The 27,910-nt window shown below is 49.0% G+C and overlaps 2 protein-coding genes across 2 annotated transcripts in view; one reads left to right on the forward strand and one right to left on the reverse strand.

Moving 5' to 3' along the window:
* AVEN (apoptosis and caspase activation inhibitor) overlaps positions 1-14,236 on the forward strand; it is a 165,917-nt gene extending 151,681 nt beyond the window's left edge. The window contains exons 6-9 of the mRNA XM_054692847.1: positions 9,461-9,531; positions 12,070-12,165; positions 12,904-13,234; positions 13,946-14,236. Coding sequence (XP_054548822.1) covers positions 9,461-9,531; positions 12,070-12,165; positions 12,904-13,234; positions 13,946-14,061 — 614 coding nt within the window. The 3' untranslated portion in view covers positions 14,062-14,236. The remainder of the gene's footprint in view (positions 1-9,460; positions 9,532-12,069; positions 12,166-12,903; positions 13,235-13,945) is intronic.
* Positions 14,237-14,499: 263 nt separating this feature from the next.
* RYR3 (ryanodine receptor 3) overlaps positions 14,500-27,910 on the reverse strand; it is a 522,405-nt gene continuing 508,994 nt past the window's right edge. The window contains exons 95-103 of the mRNA XM_054700223.1: positions 27,401-27,528; positions 26,954-27,014; positions 26,170-26,316; positions 22,803-22,937; positions 21,161-21,317; positions 20,128-20,192; positions 19,670-19,770; positions 16,302-16,353; positions 14,500-15,450 (exon numbers count right to left, since the gene is read on the reverse strand). Coding sequence (XP_054556198.1) covers positions 15,355-15,450; positions 16,302-16,353; positions 19,670-19,770; positions 20,128-20,192; positions 21,161-21,317; positions 22,803-22,937; positions 26,170-26,316; positions 26,954-27,014; positions 27,401-27,528 — 942 coding nt within the window. The 3' untranslated portion in view covers positions 14,500-15,354. The remainder of the gene's footprint in view (positions 15,451-16,301; positions 16,354-19,669; positions 19,771-20,127; positions 20,193-21,160; positions 21,318-22,802; positions 22,938-26,169; positions 26,317-26,953; positions 27,015-27,400; positions 27,529-27,910) is intronic.

Here is a 27,910-nt window from a genome sequence, read left to right on the forward strand (position 1 = left end):
TTCTGTAGAAGTAAATGAACACCATCAGTTTATTACATGTGCGTGTATGTGCCAGACAAGACAGGGAGAGAGTGCAAACCCTTCTAAAGCTTTGGGGAAGGAATTTAAATTTTCTTTAATTTTCTCAGTCCCCTCTTGTCTTGTTCAGTTTGGGATCTGAGAGTAAGGGAGGAGGGGGTTGTATCATCTCTATTATTAGCACCCACATTGCTTGACTTCACATTAGGCCCGTCTCCTTTGAGAAAAGTGACTGGTATTTCGATAAAAAGGTCTTGTATTATGTTGGAAACAAGAATTTTATCCCACATTAACTTACCTCATATCAATATTAGAAAGAAGTTGAAAGGCATGCATTCTCCAAAATTACTTTTAATTATAATCTGGGAAGTTTGGATGGTGCAGGTATTTAATTGAAATAATTGGAGATAATTCATGTTTTAGTGAGCTCTGCCACTACACTAGATCCTTATTAACCAACTACTTCTCAAGTAATGCCTGCTGGTGCTCTGTCTCAGACAGTTGCTCCCCAACCCCCTATTCATTTTCCCTTACTTTAAACGCCTGACTCCTGTCTGGGCACATGACCACCTAAGAAGGAATGAATGATCCTGCTTTCTTCATGACCTGATAAAATGATAAGGGTATAGTTCTTGTCAAAAGAGAAAGAAGTGAAAATGTTCTGTGATAGTTCCTGGGAAAACTTAACAGACAGCTAGTGCCAGGTTTTTGTGCTGTTTTCTTCAAATCTTCCATCTCGCTGCCTGAAATTTTGGTGAAACCACAGCCCTCCAGTTATCTTGGATGGCAACAAGAAGGGTCTCCGTGGAAATGGCAGAGCAGCAGATGAGGAGGAGCCTGGGCCACCAGGCCAACCTCAAAGTGTCTAAATCTCCACTTAATTTGCTTGAGACGTAACCTTTGACCTCATTTAAGCCACCTGTTTCAGTTCTGATGACATGCAGTCAGATCTAATTTTAATGGACACACTTTTTTTAAAAAATTTATTTGTTTATACAAGCACTGGGTACAGTCAGAAGCGCGGGAGGGTGAGAGAATTCACCAGAGCCAGAGTGGGGAGCAGAACAGGCAGAAGGACCGAAGTACACTGCTGAGGGGAGCAGCGGGAGGCAGGAGAGGTCTGCCGCGCCATGTGGGACCCTCACCCGTGGCCCGGGATGGAACTGGTGCTGCCGAGGCTGCGGGCAGCTTCGCAACCCAGCGCTCAACCGCTGCGCCACGAGGGGAGGCCCTGGACACACTATTTTACTATAGCTCGGTTCTAAGATTTTGTGACTTCACTGTCCCACCAAGGATTGGTCTTCATAATCTTGTCTCTTCATATTTTCGTACCTTGTCTAATCACTGACTCTCATCCTGGAGTTCTGTGCCAGAGTTTGATGTTGATCTCATTTCTGAAAATAACTGACTTGAGACATTGCACTAGGTATTTAATAGTTACCACAAAATGGTCACCAACCATTTAGGGGAAAACAGCTGGAGTCTAGATTCCAGAATGTCAGCGTCATCCTTCTCTCATAAAGCCTAGAACCCTTTTAATGGCACCTGAGTGTAGCTGGCTTTTTCTTCAACATAATCCAGGCAGATGGGGAAGCAACCTTGTTAGGGGCATTGGGAAGATAGGCACATCCTATTATGTAGTGCTCAATGTGGATATTTGATGCTCAGGGGCCTCTGGGGCCTCACACCTGGTGAGAATGCTAATTATAAGTCACTGTTGAGCAGGAGGAGAGATTTTTCTTACTCTCTCGCCCTTTTGGCTCAACCTGATTTTTTTGTTTATCACTGTTGTGGCTTGCATAGTCTACCCACAGAGACAGTGTTTGCTGTTGCTGTTTCAGGGTAGATATTGAAGTGCTTTACACCTGCATCTAGAAAGGCTTAATCATGGAAGCTAGAAATTGGGAGCAGCAAGGATATTTTGTGTCTCTTGTAGGCTGAACTGTAGATCGTCTCTGGATGGATCTGTGTCGGCCTGTGGTCTAGGCCCTACCTTAACTTTAAAAATACACCATTTCTCATAGATGAGAGTAGAGAAATTCAGAAGAAAGGGGGCATTTGTTTTCTATAGCAGCCATTGTGGTGACTACTGGGCATATTCTCTTTCTGAGAAGGCTGTCAACTTGTCAGTCTTTGCCTATAAAGTTCATTTGTGATTTCCAAGAGACCTGTGATGTCCTGGTTGAAGACATGCGCTAGGGGCTGTGGAAGAAATAAAGAAAGGTAATAATGATAAAAGGAGCCAGGAGAATGAAGCATTCAGAACGACTGATATATTCCTTTTGCCTCCTGGAGTTGGTTTCTGGAAAAAGGCCCCAGAAGGGTCTGGGCCAGTTTTTATGAGGAGAAGACCCAAATACCAAGGGCAGATGTCAGTTTCAGAAACTGCTGCTACCAAATTCTCAGAGCTGGCATCATTAGGTGTGGGCACATTTCCCACCTTTCACACTCTTCATGTACATCTGCCCTGTGCTATCAAAAATGAAAGGTTTTGCAGGTTTCTCTCTGCCGAGGTAAAGATGGTTCCTTATAATACTAACAGAACTTCCTCTGGAGAGCTCTGAGGTCATGTTAAGTATTTTTGCTTGGCAGAAAGCTCATTTTTGCTGATGGGGCTGAAAGGGTAAACTTAAAATTCAAACCCTTGTTAACTCTGACTAAATGGTAAGCTTTTTGTGGGCACACCGGTACCGCGGAGTTCAAATTCCTACCATGTATCCTAAGATGTGCTAGAACAGTCTGGGAGGCAAGACGGGCATCCTGAGTATTGTAAATATTGTGATGAAGTTAGTATATCACCTTAATTTTACTGACACTATCATATATTTGATTTGCTTCAACATTATAGCTCTACTTCTGTTTTTATAATCTTCAGATATTGCCGACATAGCGAATATTGGTGTAAGCAAAACATTGTAAAATATTTGAGTATCTGTTTTTGCCTTAGGTAGCTAGGGCAGCTGAGCGGCCTGGCGGAAATAGTGGCAGGAGCTTTTGTCATTGCAGGCATCACTTAGCACATGCTGGGAGCCCGCAGGTCTTGGCGTCCAGCCGTTAACTGGGTATGTGGCCTATGATGGGCCATGGAGCCTCTCCAGACGTAAAGTTCTTCACTGTTCTGTACAGAGAGGGTTAAAATGAATGATATCTGTGGTTTCGGCTCTCGAGAGTTATGGCTGTTTTGTCTCAAGAACATTCTGAGATGGTCCCTGTCTTCAACGAAATTGTAGCTTTTTCTTCCTAGGTCTCCTTACTTCTTTTTAGCTCGTTTCCTGAAAGTAACACGCGCTTGCTTATGAATGAAAATTCAACTGGAAAATATATTATACTGAAAGGAAAAGTCTCCTTCAGTCCCATCCTGAGAGAGAATCATTCTTAAAATAGGTATTTAATCGTCTCAACTCGTTCCTATGCCTGTAGTCGTTTTGTGGTGTGAGCGCGGACACGGATGTGTCCATGCAGCGTACACATGTGTCCTGTGTGTGTCCAGAGATCTGTGTCTCACTTGCCTGTACTAAAACCTGATTTTTTTTCATGGAGCAGTTTGAGATGGTGGGTGTCTTTCTGTGCCAGTACATATGAAGCTATTTTTATGTTGAAAATGGCCCCAGAATATCATTAATTGAGGATTAGCGGCGCACCGAAGGCACATTTTGACGAGGCGAGTGTTAAATCACACTCAGCTGAAGCGAAAACTAAATGTCATGGTCGCAGAATGGGCATTTGCTGTGTAAGGGGAAAAAATCTGGACTTTGAACAGAATGACTAAAAAATCATTATTAAAGTAATTTGAAGTCGCCAGATGAAATTTCCTCAGCGTGCAGGCGCGGTCATGGCTCCCGCTGTCGCGCCCCTGAGTGACTCTCGGGGCAGCTTTCTGCGGGGGTGGGTGGGGGCGAAGGCCCTGGTCTGCCCCGCCAGAATGGAGTGAGAGGGTGCAGAGGTCGCCCCGCAGCAGTTAGACTTGAGGCTCTCTCAAGAGCAGGGAGGGAGGAGTTGAGGGCCCATCTCATCAACCCCAAGCTCGAGGTTGCGGAGTCCTGGGCGGGGAAGCCTGGGCACGCCTCACGCACTTCGGGTATTTTCAGAGCCTGCCCTGGTGTGCTGCTGTCCCACTGATCAGATTTTGTCACAGAACTAGTTGCTTGAAAAACCCGCCATTCACGGGGGCTCTAGAAACCCGCCGTCGGGCGCTCTCGTGGAATGTCCCTCCACGGAGCTGGCTCAGCGTCAGCCGTGGCTGCTCCTCCGTGGCTCGCGCGCCCGCCTCAGCGCTGTGCTGGTCCAGAACGCGGCTTGTTATTATCTAAGCAAATGTGAATTCTCAAGACATCCATTTTTCTGGCCCTCCCCACCTCCTTTTATTTGGCAGATTATAGCGAATATATTGCTTCCTCCTCCTTTTTTTTTTTTTTGAGAACAGAAAAGGCAGACTCGCCCCACAACCTGCAAAGGAGTGTGGGGCGGGGCGGGGCGGGAGATAGGCCTCTGCATGGAGGATTCGGGCTCTGTTTTCTCGGCCTGTCTCACTTGGGGGGCCGGCGTGCGCCAGTTACCTGCCGGGATGCCTGGTGTCAGGTGCTGGCTCGCGGCCCTCCGGAGCTGGGCGGGTGGTTTATCACCTTCTTCCCAAGGAAGGCTGGGCCTCGCCGGCCTGCTGTTGTGATGGTCCCATCTGCAGAATAGAATGGGGTGGGATTTCGGCAGCTGCTGTTGATCAGGGAGCCCGCAGAGAAGGCGCGAGCTGCTCCTCGGCGCGGGTGAGGGTGTTGTGTAAGGACACACCGGGTGGGGCACCGTCACGTCTCGTACAGTCATGGTGCGTCTTTGGCTGAAGAAGGAGCTGGAGGTGCTGTCCATCTCTTCATGTTTCCTAGTTTCCTTCCTCACGGAGCCCTGGCGTGACTTTCTGACGCCCCCCCCGGGCCACGTGACCCCAGCCGTAGGGACTCCTGTCCCCCCAGCCCGCACACGTCACCGCCTTTTGTTTCTTTGTCAGCATTAGTGGCTCTCGCTGCTCTTACAGGTCTCCATGCCCTGCTTTTTAGTTGGATTCACCGTGTGAGTGTGAGGAATCAAGACCTTGTTCAGCAGGTGACTAAGGCAGGAGCGGAATTGCATGCATGGTTGGGGGAGAGCCCTGGCTTCTGGAGAGAAGGCCTCGGTGTCTGCATGACCACATGCCTGTCGGACAAGACACTGGACCAGCACGTTGGCGAAGGCCACCGCCTTGTTATGCATGTTGTGAACTAGTTCAGGAAGAATTTGGCACCGTGATTTCCAGAAGGATTTGATTTTAGGATTTCATGGTTTGGAGAATCTGGAGCACTTCTTGCGAGTGAGAGAGGAAGAGGTTGGCATTCTCCACTCATTTTAACAAGCTTTTATTTTTTTTCCTCCAGAATTATCCTCTATTCTTTTTTCATTAGGGATTTTTGAAAGCATTTTAAGATGGTTATTGTTTGGAGTTTGATGACTATAAGCAGAACATGTTTTAGAGATTTTATTTTTACTAACATTTTTTCCTTTCTTTGTATGATAGGTAGATTTTATGTGAATCAAAGAAAGCTTCACGGATGTCATTGTGATTTTATAGCTTCTCATTATGACACCTTTACATGCAAAATTTCAAAATCCATTTCTGATAACTCCAGTATTTTAAGCTCTGCGGACCTTTTCCTACTCTCATTTTTCCCCCACTCGTTTTCTGTTATTTGGGGTCATCTCCTGATGTGCATGACGGTGGTTACCGATCTTTGGACATCATGTATAAAAACGTTGCAGGGATGATTTTAAGCTACTCAGTGTTAGTTTCCTCCAGAAAGGGTTTACTTTAGCTTCTTGTGGGCAGAATCAGAGATTGAACTGATTCCCCCCTGGGCCTTGGCCCCTCTGAGGGCTTCCTCACGGCTCAGTGCAGTCCTCGGGGGCTCCCCTGAAAGGCTGATCCCCACGCCCAGGGACCCGACTCCCAGTCTTTGCTCACTCAGCGCCAGGACTGACAGAATCCCCTGCCGCCCGCAGCCTGTAGGTTGTCATTGATCCTGTTTTCACTCCTCAGTGCCACCTTTGGAAACTGACATTGCCTCAAAGGGAAGAATCTTGGCAAATACTAACTTTACTCCTGTGCGTCTCTTTGCCCTTGTCCCACGTGTCCTCACTACTTTGGCCTTCCTGTCTCCAGAGAACTTTTCAGAGCCAATGTTCCCAAGTGTTGTCAGCAACAGGATTGGTTTGGGCAAGCGAATTAGCCGTTGCTGGCATCTCCCCTGCAGTGTTAAAAATACTTAGAGCATGCTTTGTGTGCATTAATGCTTGCTGTGGTTATTTATCACAATCATAATCTGTGCAATCATAGGGTCCCGTGTAACGTAAAAGATAAGAAATGCCCAAAATAGGGCCTCCCCTGGTGGCGCAGGCGATTGAGCGCTGGGCTGCGAAGCTGCCCGCACCTTCTGCAGCGCCAGTTCGATCCCCGGCTGCCGGCGAGGGTTCCGCATGGTGCGCAGACCTCTCCTGCCGCTCGCTGCTCCCCTCAGCAGTGTACTTCGGTCCTTCTGCCTGCTCTGCTCCCTGCTCTGGCTCTGGTGAATCCTCTCACCCTCCCGCGCTTCTGACTGTACCCAGTGCATGTATAAAAATAAATAAACAAATAAAAAAAAAAAAAAAAAAAATTTTCAGGCGCGCAGACCTCTCCTGCCGCCCGCTGCTCCCCTCAGCAGTGTACTTCGGTCCTTCTGCCTGCTCTGCTCCCCGCTCCGGCTCTGGTGAATTCTCTCACCCTCCCGCGCTTCTGACTGTACCCAGTGCTTGTATAAATAAATAAATCTTAAAAAAAAAAAAAAGAAATGCCCAAAATAACATTGAGTAAGTCATTCTGCTATCTGGCCAAGTTTTAAATATCTACCCTATTGATTTTACACACACACACACACACACACTCACTCACTCTCTCTCTCTCTCTCTCCCCCTCTCCCCCCTTTCCCCCCGCCCCCACCTTGTCCCTTTCCCCTGCTTTTCTATTGGTGGGTTGCTTTATTCTGGTGGATTGAAAAAGCTCTTTGATATGAGATATTAACGCTTTGCCTGTATATGCGTCAGGTGTTCAATACCAGCAAAACTGTTTCGTGCGATTGCTGCATTTTAGGATTTACTGGATTTGGGTGGTTTTTTCATCGTTCTTTTAACATTTTGATTTTGCACAAATATTTATAAAGTACACACAGAGTTCTGACACACACACACTTACATGTGTGTACACATACAATTCCTAATTCAGTCATGTCTTTAGTATCACAATTTCTGGGAATCAGAATGATCTGACAAGGGCTTGAGAGTCCTGATATCACCCTTTCTCTTGATGGTCTTGTCCTTTCTGCCTTGACTTTGATCTTGTCAGATGTTAATGCTGGGATCGTGCATTTTGGAAGTGGTACAGTGGTTTAGGTTCTCATGCTACCTTTGTTTCTTTTTTTTAAGAGGTAAAACTTTATTTTTTTACAGATATAATTGGCTTTATTTTTATTTTATGTTATGTATTCTTACATCATTTTTCATTTTTGTACAATGTATGCATTTTCATCTTGGTTGTGGTCCCCGTACAATTCCCACCCCCTTTGTTTTGATCCTACCCCCTCCTCCCTTCCCCGCCCGTCCCTTAGTGTGTCCCTGGCTTATAGATGCTTGTTGGTTTTAATTTTTATATTAGTCTTTATTATAATTATAAGATTAATTATATTAGTCTTTATTATAATTAGTCTTTTTCCTGGTCCCTTATTTAGGTTTTCTGCATTCCTGCTATGAGTGAGACCATCCGGTATTTTTCTTTTTCTTTCTGGCTTATTAAATTTGGATTCTTCACTTTTTTCCTCCCGTAATTTAGAAGTAAAGTTGGGCTCTGTGGTTGGATTACCTGGGAGGTATCTCAGGAGGGGAAAGTGGGCCTGTATCTGAGTATAAATAGGCTATAAATGGGCAGACGTGTGTGGGTCTTCCAGACAAAGGATAAAAAACGGCGAGGATGGAGTCGGAAGTGCTTTTGGAATGTGAAAAGAATCTCTGACTTTGGACTAGAACATCCCAAGAAATAGGAAGTAAATGTGGGTTAGTGAGGTAGGTTGGAAGATACTGAAACTGAAGCAGAGAAATAATTCTTCATGTATAAATTACCTGGTCTTAAAGCAAATGATCAGATGGGCTCATATTTACAAACGCGCCTGTGGCACAGCGCGCGGCCCGGGTCACCTTCCGTGCTTGATTCTGTTGATCCGAAATGTGCCTTCCCCTTGGCGCAAGAACTCACCACGATTCACGTTGATCTAATGCACATTTGGGGTTTTATTTTGCTTATGACATTCTAAGCAGGTGATTTTTGTAAGATGGCTGAGTTGGAAGCCTCACCTCTGTAATACGTGGTTCGATCTAGAACTGCATTCCTTCTGTTCCCTTTTTCCTCTTTTTCTGCTGTACTCCCCCGACCCCCCAAAATAAATGCAAGTATCCTCACATACACTAAGCAGCCCGCAAGCCTCAGCTGTGCAGTTGTCCCTCCAGAAGCCCAGGATGTGGTTTCCGGAGAGCCCAATGAGACTAGAATGACTGGGTTGTTTGCTTTGTTTTTGTTGAGTTTGCCAGCTCTTTGTACATCTTTGTGATCAGTCCCTAATCATTAGTGTTGGGTGCAAAAATGTTCTCCCAATCAGTGGGGTGTCTCTTTCTTTTGGTTGCTGTCTCTTTTGCTGTGCAGAAGCTCTTTCATTTGATGTAGTCCCAGCTGTTTATCTTTGCCTTCACTATCACTGCTTTGGGTGATGTGTCTGTAAAGATGTCTTTGAGGTGCATGTCATGTAGTGTTTCGCCTATATTTCCTTCTATGTATTTTATGGTTTCAGGTCTTATGTCTAGTTCTTTAATCCATTTTGAGTTGATTTTTGTGTATGGTGTGAGGTAGTGGTCAAGCTTCATTCTTTTGCATGTAGCGACCCAGTTTTCCCAGCACCATTTATTGAACAAACTTCCTTTGCTCCAATGCATAGTCTTTGCTCCTTTGTCAAAGATTAGTTGCCCGTCAATCTGTGGGTTTATTTGTGGGTTTTCTATTCGATGTCATTGGTCCGTGCATCTGTTCTTGTTCCCAGTACCATGCAGAATTGCACGGGGACTATAACTTGAGGTGAAAATGCATACATTGTACAAAAATGAAAAATGAAGTAAAAAATATATAAAATAAAATAATAATAAAAAAACAGAAAAAATATTTCATACTTAAAAAAAAAAATGCAGCTGATGCAGCTGCCAGTGATATTTTTGAGGGCCCACCATGCACACCACGGGATCCAGGGGGGTGAGCACTTTGGAGATGGCACTTTTATTCCCAAAGGGAAATTGAGAATATGAGTCTCCTTCGGCTTTTGCATGACATCGTGTGTTTCCTCTGTCCTAGGAGACTCGTTCTCACAGTTCCGGTTTGCTGAGGAGAAGGCGTGGGATGGCGAGGCCTCCTGTCCCAAACAGGTAAGAGAGAGGTTTGTCTGGAACGCGGGTCAGCTCTTCCCATGGCTGCAGGCTCACGTCCCTGACACTAGTGCTGAGCTGGCGTCTGCAGGTAGAAGCGTCTAGTGACTCGTGCACAGCCGAGTCCCAGCTCCCCAATGTTCAGTGAGCTCAAGTCAGGCGGGTTCTTAAAACCAGACCTCACCTTTCTGTGGGCCCAGCTCGGGAATTGCTCATGCAGACCCGCTAGACCTAGAGTTAGGGTTTCGAGGGGGTGACTTTGACATTTGACTTTTTTTTCCCTTTCTGTGAAAATGCCCTTTAGGGTTGGAAATGAAATTTTCTTCTCCTACACTCTCTTTGTTGTTAGATGAGAAAGTCCTTGACAACTTTAAATAACACTGCTATAATTAGAATAAAGCTATAACATGTGAACACATAGCAGAAAAGCCTTTTGGTTTGTCCATAAACTCCAAATGCTAATACGCTTCGTGATTTGCTGTATTTTCTTCCCTGGGAGCTGTGATTCTTTCCCAGGCAGGATTTCACTGATTCTTTCCATACAGGACATGACAGGGATTCTTACCTGTTTAGAATGCCCAGGAGAGCTGGTCGTGGCTTGTCACATGCCCCTCGGCTGCAGGGCTAGAGCGGACCATCTGGTACACGATGGCACCGCCTGCCCGCAGCTTTAGACAGGTGGCTGAGCGGCAGCCCCGAACCCAGAGTTCCAGCTCCCTCCCGCACCCCCACACCGCTGCCAGTTCCTGTGTGCACTGCAAGGGGCTCATTTCTCTCGGGGCTGGGGTTCTGTCAGTTGTTTGCAATGGGCATGATGTACCGTGCAGTCCATGGGGAGGGAAATTATTTGCAAAATGGCTGCCTGTCACTTTACAAAGAGTATGTGACATGCTGCAGAAAGAGTTGGGAATCAAAACTATTCATGGCTTGAGTGAGTCTAGGCTATACCTGAGGTACAGTTTCGAATTCTAGGACATCTTGGTGACAGACAGACCGAGGTCACCGAGGAATGCCTGGTCACTCACCTTTGAACTCCCTTTGAACCATGTTGGCCATCAGAGAATATTCTGCCTTCACATAGTTTGAAGCTGCTCTATTCCAGTCACCACGCCCTTGCTGTTAACTAGATAGTGTATTGGGCGTGAGTGTAGAAAGATGAATAAGGCCGAGACGGTGCTTGTTCCTCACCCGAGGCCCCTGGCCTTAGCGCAGCGCAGGGCATGTAGCAGATGACCGCTAAATAGTTATGCAGTAAATGAAATACGAAACCAAATAAGTGGTGTGATAACTGCGTGAACACATGCTGTGGGAGACCAGCTGCTTTGAGCTGGAAGGGATTCGGGGCAGAACTGTGGGGGAAAGACCACGTGCAAGGGCGGACGGGTGAGGACTGGAGGCGTGGGAGGCCCCACAGCAGACGTCACCCGGCTCGCTGCAGCAGAACACACCCGTGGGCACAGCATGGTGCTCCCCCAGCTTCGTGTGGTCGCACAAGGACTTCACACGTGTGACACACCCTGTCGTCATGTTGCGTGTGTCGTGAAAGGGGCTGGAGGACATTTGGACTCTAAGCCAGACCCTGGCACGTCTCTGCTCCTTCCCTGGAGCACTAACGTTGCTTCCCTGAGCTTTATCCATCTTAGGAAAATGGCAGGTCTTGGAAGCCACATCATTTCTCGGGATCCCCATGGACTTCTCTTGTGGGGATACGAGTTCAAGTGGGTGTGGACCTAGTGTCGGGGGCCTCTGCTCTGTTCCCCGTCACCGCGTTCCTGCGCCTGCACATTCTGGACCAGGTGGCCCCTGAGTTCCCTTCTAACCTGAGCGCAGCGCCTAGCTGGGCCCGTGGCCGTGCTTGGTGGACAAGGTGGTTGGCAGTGGTGGCTGCTGTAGGGGAGGCCCGTGTGACCACCTTTGAGAGTTTTCCTTCTCTGTCTCCCCTGTGGAGACAGGGGACCTAAAAGCAGCTGTTAGTGAGCCAGGCGACCGCCTGCAATGTTTTCTCCAGGACTGTCCATCTGCAGAGTCCTTGCGTGGAGCTGACTTCCCCGAAGGGGCGGGGAGTAAGAGAGCGTTCCCTGCGGGCCTCCCACAGAGTGTGAGGGATGCTCCCGACACAAGCATGACCCTCCCCGCCCCCCACCCGGGTCAGCCCCTCTCTCTGCCTCGACAGCTCCTCCCTGCAGAGGCTCCTCTGGATGTGGGGGATGGAGCCTCTTCCGTTTCATTGAGTCTCTCTGAATTTGCCAGGAGTTCCAAAGCCTGCTGTTTCCGGTTCCTGCGCAGCCCCCCCTGTGGGGGATCGCCACCCCGCTGCTGCTCTCCCAGCGAGAGCTGTGCCCCCCGAGAGGTGGTTTGGGTTCCTGGGTTCCGCTCCTGTGGGGAGGATCGAAAATATAACCCTCTCCGGGTGTGGTGTACGCTCTTAGCCCCAGCTGAACGCCGCTCCAGCGATGACTTGCTCATAGTTACTGGCCGCCTCTCATTACCGAAGGGCTGGGCCTCCTCACCTGAGCTGTCCGTCTTCCCCCCACACAGAACTCGGCACTCTACGTGGACTGTGAGTCACTGGTCCAGGCCCTGCAGGAACTGCCCCTCTCAGTCCGACTCAACGTTGCTGCTGAATTGGTCCAGGTAAAGCCTCTGAAGTCCCCTGGAGGTGGCGCGTCGGGCTGGAGCAGAGAGGGGGGCGCGCGCTCTGCAGGGTCCACGCTCAGCCGCGCCCGTCCTGAAGCGGCTCTGCGCCCGCTGGCTTTTTACCAAGTTTCAGGAGCAAGTGAGAGCTTTTATTTTAGCTCTTCCTTTACATTTCCTGTTGAACCACTTTAAGGGCGCACATGTGATAGAACTGAATGAAACGTGAAAGTATGAAGTCTGGCTGGCATTTTATTCAGTAGAGTTGCGGGCCCGGCTCTAACGGCGTGGCAGGGAGCCGACACGCGTGGGTCCTGCCCTCCCGGAGCGTGGTCTGTTGTACGTGCTCGGCGTGGACACGGCCATGTCGGCCTCGCTCCGAACACGTGTTTTCTGTCCAGGCCTGGCTGCCTCGTGGAGGCCTGAGGCTGTGGCGGGCCACCTGTCTATGTCCCAGCAGGTCCGTGGGACTGAGTCGTCAGGCCAGGGCTGGGAAGCCAGGGGCCTGCTGACTCCAGCTCCCAGCTAGTGTGCACACGGCTGAAGTGGGTGGAGCGCCATTTCTCGGGGAGGCCTCCACGCCACCCCGTGTTACCCCTCTGGATAAGGAAGGGCTGGGGCAGGGCCTGACAGGAGATGCTTTGTGAACTTAGTCGAATGTCTTCCTTTGCTTTTGTTTCTGCTTAAGCCAGTATGACAAGACCCACATTTTAAACGCGTGTTCTGCTTCTCTTTCAGACCACCCTCCCTTCAGAGCTTCCTCAGGTGAAGCCAAAGAGAAGGGACGAGGGCCAGGGGCCAGGGATGCAGTTAAAAGGGCCCCTGGGGCCTGGAGGGAAGGGGGCCGTCTCCGAGCTGAGAGCCGCTGGCTGCCCCAGACCAGCGCTGGCCGAGGGGTCTCAGAAGCCTGCCCCCCCGCCGTCGCCAGTGGCGGGCCATCTGGAAGAAGAGCTCGATCTACTGCTTACCTTGAATTCGCCTGTGAAAGAGGAAGAGAACATCTCACCGGCTCAGATACCTCGGGACCTGGAATCTGAGAAAGATGGGGAGCTGGCCCAGGAAGAAGCGGGTATGGCTTTTGTTCTTTATTGGCATCTGGATGCGGGTGTTTGCGTGGGAACAGCTCTGCCCGTGTCACACTCGCACACGTCCCCGTCTGACATCGATCCGGTGTTCTCCACCGACATCTATTTCTGGGCTCATGTACCTGCTTCCCCCGGGGCTGACCTTTCTGACGAGATTGCTCGCACTCGATATACTGGGTCTGGAGCTGCTGCCTGCTTGATTGCAGCCTGTGAACTGGGCCGTGAGCAGGCAGGAGAGCACTCGCCAGACCGCAGCTGCGCGGCGGCAGGCCTTTTAATCGACTGAACGGGCCTGGCCTCCAGCTCTCTATCCGGGCTAGTTTGATTAAAAAAAAAAGCTTCATCTGTGCCTGTCCTGCGAGATGGTGGCCCGTGCGTAGGGAGGGCCCAGGGCGAGGTCCCATCCCACACCACAATGGGCCAGAGAAAACCCAGCGGGGGGTCTTTCAAAAAATAATAAAAAACAAGTGCATGTGAAAGCCAACTGCAGGGTAAAGGGAAGAGTGACTCTTGACCTCATTTATTAATTGCTTTAGCTACAGTACTAGCCTCTGAGGGAGCAGGAGCAGTAAGAGAAGGTTCCCCTTTGTAAGGGGAGTTATGATTAGAGCTGAATTACGTCATGGAACAGACCCCAGGAAAGCTCGGTTTGGGGACCAACATGAACTTGTTAATATTGCTTTTATTTTCGCCAGTTCCTGCAAAGCCGTCTGTGACGGCAGAAGAGAAAGTGGAATCAGAGCACCCGAGTACATCAAAAGACGTTACGGAGGAAGAGCTGGAAGACTGGCTGGACAGCATGATTTCCTAAAGGACCAAAAAGTGCCTGAAGCAAATTTTGGTTGCCTTGTAAGTAAGCGCTGTCCCACAACAGCTGGCTGGCGGCACGCCCGCGCCCACCTCTGTGTCTCAGCATCTGGCATAATACATTGAAGAAGCTCATGGCACTTGTTCTCTGGCTTGGTGATTTAATAGGTTCCTCCAGGGCACGGGGGGTGGGGGGGGTGGGGGGGGAAGCCCTTGTTTCCCGCCTCCTTCCTCTCGATGTTTCTAGCATAGCAGGTGCCGTTGAAGAGAATAGAAGTGACCCACAGGGTAGGCGTTTGGCCAGAATAACTGGTCTGTGAAGGTTTCCTTCTGTGTGGGCCTGGGGTTTTTTTTTTTTTTTTTTGTCCCGTGTCCCTCTCCCCGGCAGCGGCAGCGTGTGGCAACCTCCAGCAGGCGCGGCACGTCACGAGGCCAAAGCATGGGTTGGTGTGTATGACTTTATTGCAGTGGGCACTTCATTTTACTTAAGGAGAGTCACCTAAACATAGCAGCTCCACTACTTACAAGGGACCATAAAGCATGACTTGATTTGGCATAAGATTGAGAGTTTTCTGAAATTTCAGTACAGTACTTTTCTAATAACAGCAGTTGACAAGCTGTTACTGAAAAAAAATATATGAATAACCTCCAAGTGCAGTTTCATAAAGACAGAGGATCAACACAACTAATTCATGGAACCGTCTGGAACATAAACATAAAAAACTTGCATAGCTATATCTAAAGAGGTTTTTAAGGCACTTACTCGATATTTCAGTGTCGACAAAGTGGTGGTTTTGTTGTTTTTTTTCTATGTCTTTAACTGCTTAAAGCTTTTCAAGCTGATTCTGGATACATTCACTAGCAAGTACCATGGGAAAAAATTAGACTGCAGTTAAAATGAGCTTTTGTAGTTCAGACCATGAGTCACTAGCGCGGAACTGTCATGCGACATCGACGTGTTTAAGACGTCGTACTTCTCCCCCCTTTTCCTCGGCGATGGGCTCCCGGCCGTCTGGCTAGAACTGGAACACCTGAAGGCCTCTGCCTAGTGAGTCCTGGAGCCTTTGCCGTCCTCCGCCTCGCCCCACGCAGGGCCTGACAGGTCATCTCCCGCAGCGTCCAGCCAGTAGGTCCAGAAAGCCAAATCAATTCCAAAACAGCACAGATTTTTCACACACACTTTCTTGTAAGGGAGGCTTCTAGAGAATGCCACGTGTCACACAGGTTGCAGGCCCCCGAAAGGACGATGCCATTTTGCGGGAGGTGGCCGTCCGGAACGGTGGCCTCGCTGTCAGCTTTATCCCAGCTGGTCTTCATACTGTTTCCGAAAGCAGTCGCCCGCCGGGAAGAAATCCCAGCACCTCTCCTGGTACATCTTCCAGACGTAAGATTCCTGCCAGGGGGTGAGCAACGGGTACTTTGTTTTTTTTTTTAAACTGGAGTTAGCTAAAGCCAGTTTGTCCTCACTGCGTCTCCCACAGAAATACGGGCGTCGGTCTCTCGGAGGGCCCCCTCTGCACGCGCTTTTTTGCTCTATTTCTAGCCCATTTCTCCCTCTCCTTCTCCCCAAAAACAATACCGCTGAGTGAGCACCCTAAATTACTTGATTTCACAGTTCATCTGAAACTGGCAGACGAATGCACGATGGGAGAACATTCCCTGCTCTCCGAGGGCTCAGGGCAGACCGCAGGCGCGTGCCTCTCTCGAGCGTTTGAGCTGCGAGGTTTCCCCCCAACCCCAGACATGTTGGACTCGCGGGCAACCTACCTTTCCCCGCTTGTTTCCATTTGTCTTTCCTGGTCGTCACAGGATCCCTTTGACACAACTCTCACTCCCGCCCCCACCCTCCACCCTGCCTGTGTCACCCACGCAGAAGGCCCTTCTCTCCCTGGTGCTGTCACCGCTTTACTCTGCTGCTCCTGCTCTTTGTTATAGCCACCCACTCAGTTTCGTGTTGTGTTTTTCTCTGGAACGTTCTCCCCACCGCCAGCTATTCTTCTCTGAAACAATGACTGAGGGTTTAGGAAATGTCAGTGTGTGTTGGGAAGGATGACCAGGAGGCCCTCGGAAACAGTGGCCTTGGCTTGTTGGCGTTTTCAGCCACAGAGCGACGGGGCAAACATGCACGGCAGAGACTAGCAGGTGACTGACTTCAGAGCGCCTGTCCTGCCGAGTCTCGAGATCGGGAACGGGGAGCTCTAAACTAGGGGTGTAATTCTTCCTTGCAGACATGCATTTTCTCACCTGGCCTGTGTGCTCTGTTTCATCTTTATTGATCAAATACATCAGAAAAAACCTGGAACAAAGGAAAATGACGAGAAAAAAATTAGATACTTTGGTTAGGAAACCTAAATTCACTTACTTGATCACGTGAACTAGAGAAGAGGGTTTAGAGCTATTTCTCATCCTGCTGTTGTGCTTCCAGCACTGGGGGAATGTGGCATAATGACTAAAACCCGCTTTTTGGTCAGTGCTGTGAACATTAGGCTTCTTGTGAGGATCCTTTTCCACCCCACCCCACCCCCAACCTTGAGCGACGAGCACTTGCGAGAGGAAGCATCTTGGCTGCCATTTTTGTGTCTTCAAAAATCCTGACATCAATGATGAAACGGTAACTAAAATACCATATCACTTAGACCAACTTTTTTTTTACACTTGTACCAGTTTGTTATCTGCATCCTTTATCATAGAAACAAGCAAATGAAAATATAGAGTGAGGTCTGGAAGGATCTCACCACCTCACCTTACGCAATGGAAATGTCATGTCTGTGCCAAGGCTATGTGGCGAGAAGGGTGAAGCCTATTTCATTTCATTAAATGACTGACTGTCCCACGAGTGTAGTTTTGTTTTTCCTATAGAACGCGATGCCTGTGTAGCTTCACTCGATCTACCCACGATGTGAGTTTTGAACGTGTCAGCCTGGAAGACCTCAGCTCACGTGCTAGGATGGCAGGGGCGGCATCTCCCAAAGGACTGCCCCAGTCCCTCGGGGGAGAGGACCGCGCCGCTGGTGGTGCGGAGGCGAAGGCAGAGAGAACATCCGCCCGGGGATGGGGAGAGCCTAATTCCAGGCTTGCGTTCTGTCGGGAAATTCTTAGGTCTGTCGTTGCAGGTACCTGGCCCCGGGGAGAGGCCATAAATACTAGTTTCCCTCCTGCTACTGGTCAGGAAGAAAGAAGGCTGGCCGATGTCTTGATCACCACTGAGACCCGGGCACACAGGACGTTACTGCGTTCCCAGCACATTTATTCAACTGACAAGGCAGCATTTTTAGGGAGAATTTGAGCCGTGAATAAAATGCGTTCTCCCCCCTCAGGCTTGCTACTACAGGGGGCAGAAACGGTGGAGTATTGTCAGCAGAGGGCGTGGAAGCAGCAGATGGGCCCCAACTACCCTTTTCTCCTCTTCCTTCTCTGCTCCTGAAACGGGGTCACATGCTGGTCTTTTGGCGAGAGACGGCCATCCCGACCTCGTCCATCAAGATCAGAGACTCTTAATTTGAATTTAGCATAAATTCCTCAGATCACCTCTTTGCTACTTCTCTGTGACAGTAACACCTTTGCCAAATGCTGGGCCTGTTGCAACCTAAAGAAGGACAAGAACTTTTTAAACGCAAAGCATAGCTGGGAAGGGTCTAGGCCGGGTTACAGAATCCTGCACTTTTTCTGATCAACAATCACTGCTTTATATACATCCTTGACAAAGTACAGCGTGTGTTCTTTACCTCCTGGGTGCCAAGCATTCGCTGCTGGTTGCAGCAGTGAGAAATGCACACATCCAAGATACCCTATCCCTCTGGTGGAGTTGATGTATTATTAGGACGGGACAGGGTGAGACCCGACGAATGTTCTTGGAATCCAGAAATCCCCAGGTCACGGGCCACCTCGACAAGAGCAAATGTGACTGTGGGAGGTGGTTAGATGGGAGCAGGGTCAGAAGAGAAAAATTACAGACATGGTTCACAGGTTTCAGGTTTTGCTGGAAGTAAAAGGGGGGCGGGGCACAGACTTTTCTTTGTTTAGGGTTGAAATATGTGTGGTGACAGGAGGATCCAAGAGAGTATTATGTGACATGAGTAAGGATAGAATCTAATCCCAGGGTGAGGGGCTTGTCCTTCCTGAGGAGCAGGAATAACACGTCAGAACAAGTGAGAGCAGAATAAATGCACAAAGAAACAGGTGCAAGGGCACTTGTGGAAGTTCGTTCTTGAGTGCTTCTACTCTTTCAGAGAAATCAGAGGAAATGGCATCAGCAGAGAGAGGAACTCTAGGACTGTCCCACCTCTATAGATCAAAAATACACAGAGAGGTAGGCCCAAGATGGTGGAATAGGGAGAATTTGTGCTCACCTCCCCTCATGGACATGGATACAGAAACTCTAAAGATTGGTTAATCTACCCAGAAGCAGACCTGAAACCCAGGGGAATAGACTTTCTACAATTGAAAGTTGAAAAAGCAGCACCCACACTGAGACAGATACACTCTTGCCAAGAAAGGAACAATCTGGAAGAGATCTCTGAGGTCCAGAATTTTCCTCCTGGGGGTGGTGGGTTGGGCATAACATCTGGCACCCCAGTCCTGTGATCCAGAATAGTGGAGCTAAGTCCCTGGAAACCCTGAAGTGAGGACCAAAAGGAAGTGAGCACAGGAAGGTGAGGTCAAGTGGAGACTAACAGCCAGTCCTTTAAAGGGCTTGAGGGCAGGCTCATTGAGACCCCAATGCAGGAACTCGGGTTTGAAGAGCACTCGCTCAGGGTGCAGGAATTCCAGACACCATCAGCCTGTGCCTCCACTACCCTGCGTGGTGCCACAAGCTGCTGCCCCGTGAGGGCCACCACCACAGGCAGCCTAGTGGCATGTATGCTGTAGCAACTCACAACACTCACCACCCTCATCCAGGGCCGAGGCAAAAGCCATTCAGTCACCACTGCCCTTACATAGTTGGCAGGTGGGTGTAGTCCAGAGGGGACAACTGTTATGACTGGATAAAGATGTGATACATACACACAATGGAATACTACTCAGCTCTAAATCAGATGGACAGATCTTGAGGGAATTATGCTAAGTGAAATGAGTCAGAAGGAGAAAGACAAACACTAGATGGTTATTTTTGTGAAATAGAAACAAAGCAGGGCCTCCCCCGTGGCGCAGCGGTTGAGCGCTGGGCTGCGAAGCTGTCCGCAGCCTCTGCAGCGCGGTTCAATCCCCGGCCACCAGCGAGGGTCTCACATGGTGCACAGACCTCTCCTGCCGCCCGCGGCTCCCTCAGCAGTGTACTTTGTCAGTCTGCCTGTTCTGTTCCCCTCTCTGGCTCTGGTGAATCCTCTCACCCTCCCACGCTTCTGACTGTACCCAGTGCTTGTATAAATAAATAAATATTAAAAAAAAAAGAAACAAAGCAAATGAATGAACAAAACAAAAGCAGACCCTTAGAGAAACCACAGGAGTGTGGTTATCAGAGGGGAGGTAGGGGGGTGATGCTTGGTTGGTCGTGGGCCGAGTGTGACACAGTCGCTGAGGTGAGAAACTGAACAGCTGAAACCTCTAGTGTTGTAAAGCAACATTACATCAGCGGAAAAAATCACACTTTTTGACATAAAAAAGGTACTCACAAGTAGTTGGCTAAATTGTGCTCTTGCAAGGTATGCGTTTCAAAACCGTGAGGGGTCGTGTCAAAGTAGTCATTGCCAATCCCACAGATGAAACATTTTGTCTGAGAAAAATAACAGGCATTAAAGGCAGTCCTGACAGGTGAGGAGGAAAAGGGCTTGAAATGATTGAATTGAGAAACTAAATTCTCTCTCTTGAATGATTCTGGCTATGGGTCGTTTACTCCACGGCGCCACACACCTAGCCTCTAGCGAGCTGAGAGGCCTGGTCCTGCTCAAGCACAGGCCAAGGTGGAGCAGCAGGGGGAGTAGGTGGAGCAGAAGAAACGCCGGGAAGCACAGAGAACAGGACATGCCTGGGCAACAAACTTTGTTGGTAATGTTGCCTAGGACGGGTCTAAGGACTAGCAGAGCTATTCGGAGGAGATACAGACACGGATTTGGAATGAGGAGGACGTTACCTCCATGTCTTCTCGTACTTGCTCCTGTTGGTCCCTCAGCTCTCCAAAAGCATCAATGATGAGACCTGGAATTGGAAATACAGAGACAGAAAAAGTGTCCTGAAGAATCTGTTTAGCGGTCCAGGGAGAGGAATGAGTGAGGACCTGGGCGAAAACCCCCATTTTGTACAAAAAAAAAATAAATAAAATAAAATAAAAGTGAGTTATTAAGCCCAAATGATTCAAGCAAAATCAGAAAAACCAACCCATGTTTTCCAGTGCTGCGTCCTGGTTAACCGGGTCTGTCTGCTCCTTTTAGCCCACCCTTCTGCAGCGTTCGCTGCTAGGTACGCGCCCTTGAGATGCTCTTCTCCTCAGCTCTCCTCATCCTGTTAGTCTGCTTGTCCATCACTCTCATTCTTACAGGTTCTTCCTCTTCTCCCAGGCCTTCTTGTTCCTCCTGCTATGCTTCTCTTTCTGGGGAATCTCTTCGACACCCGCATCTTTGCCCACCCCACCACCAAGAGAGCCCGTTTCCATTGTTTGATCTAATTCTGTCCTTCTCATTTCCATCCTGTTGCATTCCTGACTTGTCTCTCGAAAGGCCTTATGAACCCTCAACATCTGCACATCCTCTGGGTACACCAGCTCAGCATGACGTGAGCACTGATTCATCACCACCTTTCTCCACTTCCCGACGAGCTGTTGGCTAAAGTATCACTGCCCTTCCAGCTGCTCTCGAGACGCTTCCCCCAGCCCCCCACCCCGGCCATGGTCTTAAAGCCATGGTCAGGGTGGGCATTCTGAGACTGGGGGCAGCACTCGCCCACGGAGCTGTCCAGGAAGCAGCAGAGAAGAAAATGAGGAATTCAGAGTGGGGGAAGGGGAGGGGCGGGGTCCCCTGTAAGGATGCTCAAGTTTCTTGTAGCAGGGCCTGGGTATATCCTTGGCTTTCTACGAAAACATCTTTATAAAAAGTTGCTGTAGTGCAGGGAGGGGAAGAAAGCCAGATTTCTTGAGCCAGGTTCATACTCAGCACGACTGGCGCCCTTACCTTGAATGATGGCCAACAAGATGACAATGACGAAGAAGAAGAAGGTGATGTCAAAGACAATCCGATACATCTCATAGGGATCCCCAGCAGGGTCTTCGATTTCATCGCCGATGCCGCCTCCAGCTCTCACTCCCACGTACATGTGGAACAGGTAACACTGCAGAAGGGAAAGGCGCAGAGTTTTGTTTTTAGCAAGACAGATCATTCCCATATTCGATGAGCCCTGAGCCGGGAGAAGGCGGCTCTACAGTGACAACACTCCTGGTGCTGGCTCCCCCGCCACGCGCGCTTGTCCTTTAGTGGCTACAAAGATGGAAAGGTGGCTGTTAACATTTAGCCTTTCAAAGATCTTTTTTTGCTCAATTAAGAAAAAGCAGGGCCTCCCCGGTGGCGCAGCGGTTGAGCGCTGGGTTGCAAAGCTGCCCGCAGCCTCTGCAGCGCCGGTTCGATCCCCGGCCACCAGGGAGGGTCCCACGTGGTACACATACCTCTCCTGCCGCCTGCTGCTCCCCTCAGCAGTGTACTTTGTCATTCTGCCTGTTCTGTACCCCTCTCTGGCTCTGGTGAATTCTCTCACCCTCCCACGCTTCTGACTGTACCCAGTGCTTGTATAAATAAATAAATAAATAAATAAATAAATAAATAAATAAATAAAAATATTTTTTAAAAAAGAGAAAAAGCAGCTTCGGGCTGTTTGGTATTGTTAATGGACTTCATTAGAGGTGCCTGAGTTAGAAGGCCTGTAAGTCCCGACAAGTGTGGCAAATGCCAGGCACTAGTTGCCCCTCGTTTCGCTGTTAAGTGCCAGCCTGGGCTTCAGGCCAGTGTCCAGCCTTTGGGGAAAGGCCCAAAGGCTTTTGGGAGGTCAGGGGCTGCTGCAGCATTGTGGGTGATAGACTTTCCTTCTCCCTGCGCTGCAGGTGTGGTGGAGATTGGCCTCTGGGCAGGGCACCCTCTACCCTGCCCCCTGACAGGTGGGTTAGATTCAGAAGGGAAGACAGTCTTAATGAGGAGTAGCTTGGAAGTCAGGGCAGCATGAACATGGGTGTGGGTGACACCAGGGCTACTGCTGTCGCAGGTGAGCCCTGGCCTGAGGAAGCATGATGAGGGCATTTTGACAAGAAATGTTAACCTGTTTTCCAGAGAAATCACCACTGCTGGGGTGGCCCCTGCCTCAGCAGTGCACTGTGATACCACAGCCGAGCTGGTCACGCTGTGCCCTGACCCCTTTGGGGTCTAGCCTGACAGGACCCCCTGACCTGATCCTGCCATAGGATCTTGTTTTAGACTAAGATAGCTGTCCTGGAAGAACATTCTCCAAATTCATGAGAGTCTGCTGCCAGTTCTTTGAGACAGAGAATCAAATCCTGACCATCCATCAGTCAGATATGGGTAATTCATTTTTACCACAGACAAATGCTGGTGAGGGATGACCATTCTGAGGTGGGTTTTCTTTCCAGTAGGCTTAGACCACTTGCCTGAAATCTATTTCCATCACTTCCTTCTAGAAGGACACATCTCCCTTTTGGGTGAGACATTGGTCTCCTCTGCTCTCTTGACTCTACTGCTCTCACTCAGGTCCTCAGGCCCCCACAGCCCTGCTTTCCTTGTGAGGTGGGCCAGGCGGCCCCGAGGGACTCACTGTCATCATGTCATCGCACTTCATGTCAGGCTCATCGTCATCTTCACTTTTGTTGTAGAACTTGCGGAAGAAGTTGAAAGCCACCACGGTGTAGAGATAAACCACCACGGCCAGGAGGCCAACGGTCAGGACCAACTGGAGGGAGGGGAGAGAGAAGGAAAAGTGGGTATTCTCCACCTTGGAAGGTTCGTGAGTGACTCCCAAGTAGGCAGGGAAGGGGAGGTGCAGCAGCGACATGGCTGTCACACTGGGGGTAGAGAAGCCTACAGAGAGAAATGGGTGACCGGGGAGCCATGGACAAAATTGTGCCCACCTCATTCATCTTGACCCCCTAGCTCCCCAGTACCTCAGACTGTGATCTGAAATTAGGGATAGGGTCTTGAAAGAGGTAATGAAATAAGATGAGGCTATTTGGTAGGCCCTATTCCTGGCTGACTGATGATCTTATGAGGAGAGATCAGGGCACAGTACGTGGCACTAGACAGCCGCACGCGCAAGGGACAGATGGAGTGAAAGTCAGCAAGAGAGCGGCCAACGACAAGCCATGGGGAGATGCCTCAGGGAAACCAAGTCTACTTGTACCTTCATCTGGAACTTCCAGCCTCCAAAACTGTGAGAAAATACATTTCTGTTAAGTCATCCAGTCTGCAGTATTTAGTTACGGCAGCCCAAGTGGATGAATCCCTGGGTATTGCAGCAGGTGTGTGTGAACTACACGGATTTGGAGATTGAATAGTGAAGGTGCTGGGAGGGAGGTTGTCAATTTGTTTTATTTTTTAAACAGAAATGATAGTGACCTGAGGCTGTACAAGCAGCTTCTACTGTAAGGCTGCTGCTCAAGAGATTAAATTGTCTTTGGACTGGTAGTGGCTCCTCCACTATGCTCTTTCATAAATAACCGGGAACTGGGTAATTGTCACAGCTTTCAAGTGACTCTAAGACTCGGTAGAGCAAAGTGACCTTTTCCTTCACCAAGAAATTCGCCCAGGACCTTTGCAAGGGACATAGGATGTGCTTCTGGCCTGGCGGTAGGAGGGCCCATGAGTGAGACTCCGCAGGACCTGCTCCTCTGGCCTAGACTAGGGATTAGGGGCCGAGCCTGGGCTGAGAAAGTCAACAAGATAAAATCTTTGCCTTCAATTTGACACACAGAAGGGGGGCGAGGTACGCGTGCTGAGTACCCGAAGGACCGTACTCAGCTGTCCCGTGAGAGATGAACAGTTACTCAATTCAATGACTCTCAATAGCAGACCTTCCAGAAATCAGTTGTTTAGAAAAAGACGAAAAAGACCTGGGCACAGCGCTGCTCCTTGCCAGCTGGGTGAGCTTGGGTGAGACAGCTTCTCTGGGCTGTGGCTCATCTGCTCTGTCCTGTGAGCAAAACGTTTCCCTTTCAAGGTAGGTGCGAGCCTGTCACTCACTGTTGCCAGCACAGGCTGGACACAATTTTTATTTATTTATTTATTTTACATTCTTGCCTGGGTCTATTCAGCAAGTCCAGAGAAGAAATTCATCGTTTAAACTTATTGAAGGTACAATTTTGTGTAATGCCTTCAAGCCAAGTCAGTACAATTTGATGTTTCAGTGTGTGAGTAAAGGGGAAAAAACAGTTTTACAAGAACATGCTGTGAAGGGAGGTTAGCCCGACCCTGGTCAATAAAGGGGGAAGAAGAGAACGGCTGTGGAAGTGGCCCACCACGAGCTGCACTTCGGGAAATGAGCCTTCTGGGATGAACTTCCCCGGATATACACAACACCTTTTCTCCCAGAAAGAAACAGACCACCTGTGTACTTGCTGCCCCGGTACCCTTCACTTGAGAACACCTGACTAATTTTTTTCTGCTGGTTGGAATCCATGTTAGATACATCTTTTAAAAATAAGACGATTTTTTTATAGGTCTAGATTATAAAATGATCTCCACGGTCGAGCCAGTATATCCATTACCTCGCGCTGTTGTCAGGAATGTGTGGAGAGAACACTTAAGATGTACTTTCTTGGCACATTTCAAGTGTACAATACAGTATTTTAAACTATAATCACTGTATTGTACATGAGATTCTCAGATCACGTTCATCTTACACCTTGGGGTTTGTACGCACCCAGGTGTGACAATTCCATTGTGTGTATAGGCCAAATCGTCCTTAGCCACCCTCCCACCAACAGATCCTTTGGGAGTTTCATCTCGCAGCTCTGAGGAGTGACTGCTGCACGGGACAGGGGAGTGCAGAGAGCTTATGAGACACTGATTTTTCTTCCTTTAGCTCCACCCCCAGCATTGGGTTTGCTCGACCATAAGGTAGTTGTATATTTAGTTTTTCGAGGAAATTCCATACTACTTTTCATAATGGCTTTACCAAGCTGGACATGGGTTAACTTCTCCTACATAAAAATTCAGAGATATGGGCCTCCCCGGTGGCGCAGCGGTTGAGCGCTGGGTGCGAAGCTGCGCGTAGCTGCCCGTCAGCCTCTGCAGCGCCGGTTCGATCCCCGGCTGCTCCCCGGCCACCGGAGGAGGGTCCCACATGGCGCGCAGACCTCTCCTGCCGCCCGCTGCTCCCCTCAGCAGTGTACTTCGGTCCTTCTGCCTGCTCTGCTCCCCGCTCTGGCTCTGGTGGATTCTCTCACCCTCCCGCGCTTCTGACTGTACCCAGTGCTTGTATAAATAAATAAATAAATGCTTGAAAAAAAAAAAAGAAAAATCTTTAAAATAAAATAAAAAATAATTCAGAGATATGTGAGAACCTGTCTCATTTACACTTAATAAGGAGTGAAATTCTGAGGAGTTCGAAGTAGTTACAGGAAGAGCCACAGAAGGTTCTCATCAAGGGACTGATCCTGACGATGCTGGAGAAGCCGGGCTGCATATTGATGAGATTGTGTAGAGCAGTGGCTACTAGAACGATGTATGTTTACGGAAGAGATGCCCAGCTGTGTGTACCTGCATGTGTGCACAGGCTCTTAATTGGAAGTGCATGTCCTGGGGGGTATTTTTACTCTGTCTACTGAGAAGCCCGCAGGGAGTGTATCGGGTCCATGGAGGAAGAGGTAGAGGTCAAAAAGCTCTCCAAAGCGAGGCTTATCCGGCCATCACCTCCTGTCCTCCCCCTCGTCCCTGGCTGATCCAAATCTTAGGGATTTCTGAATCAGGGTCTCATGCCTCCTAAAGATGATGGCTGCAATTATCATTTTAATTGGGTGCGATTTTGAAAAACAATTACGATGAGCTCAGGCGTCTGGCCAAGTATTATACACCAGGACCCATCCCTTCTTGTCTTACCCTAGTGTACCACCTGCCGTGGCCGCTCTCCACCCTCCGCTACCTGCCATGGCCACTCCCACTGTTCTGCATCAGTATAAAGCCAATACCTGTTTGCCGTTGTGCGTTACCGATGACAGAATGGTCCTCAGGGTCTTGAAGCCCATGGCGATGTCCAGCAGATGAGCAGCAAAGAAGAAGTTGTTGTAGTGACCCAGGACTGACATGGTGGTGTACCAGGCAAGGTAGAGAAAGGACTGTAAAGGGAAGAAACCCAGTGGCTTTTCAGACATTTGTGCCTCCTTTTGCACTGGTGAGAACCCTTTTTTCTCCTCGCTGGGTACAGGGTGAGGCTAGTGGGTACTTACATTGGAGGCACTATATAGACTGGCCTACAAATTGCCAAGGCCAACTCCAGGTGCCTTATACTTTTGCACAAGACAGGTGTCCACCCCAATGCCTTGAAGCTCTCTGTCTTTGAGAAACACTCCCTGAACATTTTCTTTACATTTATTTTTGTGTAGAAGAACTGGGGTATAGACCACATGTGTGGGATGGGGGTGGGGGTGGGGTGGGTGTGTGTGTGTGTGTGTGTGTGTGTGTGTACTCACCAGAGACAGAGTGGGGAGCAGAACAGGCGGATCCACTGAAATACACTGCTGAGGGGAGCAGAGGGCGAGACAGGGAGGTCTGCTGTGTCATATGTGGGTTAGCTCCCTGGCTGGGGATCGAACTCAGGCTGTTGCAGTGATAGCACTGGGACAACCCCTAGGCCATGGGAGAGGCCTATTCCCCTGAACCTTTCTGGGCATCCTCTGTAGCTTATTTCCCTGTGGCATCTAATGACCTCCCTAAATCTGGGGTGGGGAACCTTATTTTTCCAGTTGTACTTACATTGTCAGTAAAAACAACTCCCAGCTTCCAGACGTGGTACTTCATGTCGATGGAACTTAGCCTAAAGAGGAACAAATAATTTCAAAACTTATGTCAAGATTTAGTTAAGTGTTTTTCTTTTGTGTTTAATAATCTAAGCATGGCTCTGAGCTTAATCGAGTGTGTGTATATGTGTGTGTGTGTGTATGTGTGTGTGTGTGAGCGCGTGTGCTCCAGGTGACTGAGAATGGTTAAATCACAGCCTGAAATTTTAATCTTTGTCTTTCAGCTCCATCAAGCACAAAAATGGATTGGCCTTTAAGTTTTTTTTTAAGAGCAGCCCTGTCCCAATATGTTAGAATCTAGAAGAAACACTAAGTCAGACCAGAGCCTGAGAAAACAGCTCTAGCACACCAAAGAAGGCTGGAAAAAAAATAGAGTTCAGATTTTAATGCCTAAGCTCTGTACCATGACAGCAGAGAGGCCGCTTCAGCTTTGGTTTCTTCTACTGGGCTAAAGTCAAGGGCGTTTTTGTCCAAACCCAGGAGTTCAGCAATGCGCTCTGCTCCGTAGAGATCCCCGTACTTGTTGATCACCTAAAGCAGAGAGGATGCAGGGTGAGCTTGGGCGACAGGTCCCCATCTATGTCTTCCCCAGCTCCCAGGCCGCTCTGGGCTCTCCAAGGGGTTGATGAAAGACGTGATTCAAAAGGCAACAGGAAAGTAGAGAAAAATAATGCCCCGAGAAAACAGTGGTAAAGACAATTCTGTGTAAACTGCTTCTCAAGCTCTATCTTTTGGGAGGGGAGAAAAAAATCTAGTGTGCAGAAAACAGGGACTGAGTTCATTCGTTTAAGGCACATGGTATAGGAATGAAGCCAAAAGGCTACAGACATTCATATAAAGTCTGTGGCTTTTCCTGAGAAGCCATTATAAAATTCACAAGTCATTCATGTTTGCGAGCAGGGAGCTTTAAGAA

This window comes from Talpa occidentalis, unplaced genomic scaffold (assembly GCF_014898055.3).
Source record: "Talpa occidentalis isolate TD23 unplaced genomic scaffold, MPIMG_talOcc4v2.1 talOcc4.11, whole genome shotgun sequence".
NCBI classification, from domain to species: Eukaryota; Metazoa; Chordata; class Mammalia; order Eulipotyphla; family Talpidae; genus Talpa; species Talpa occidentalis.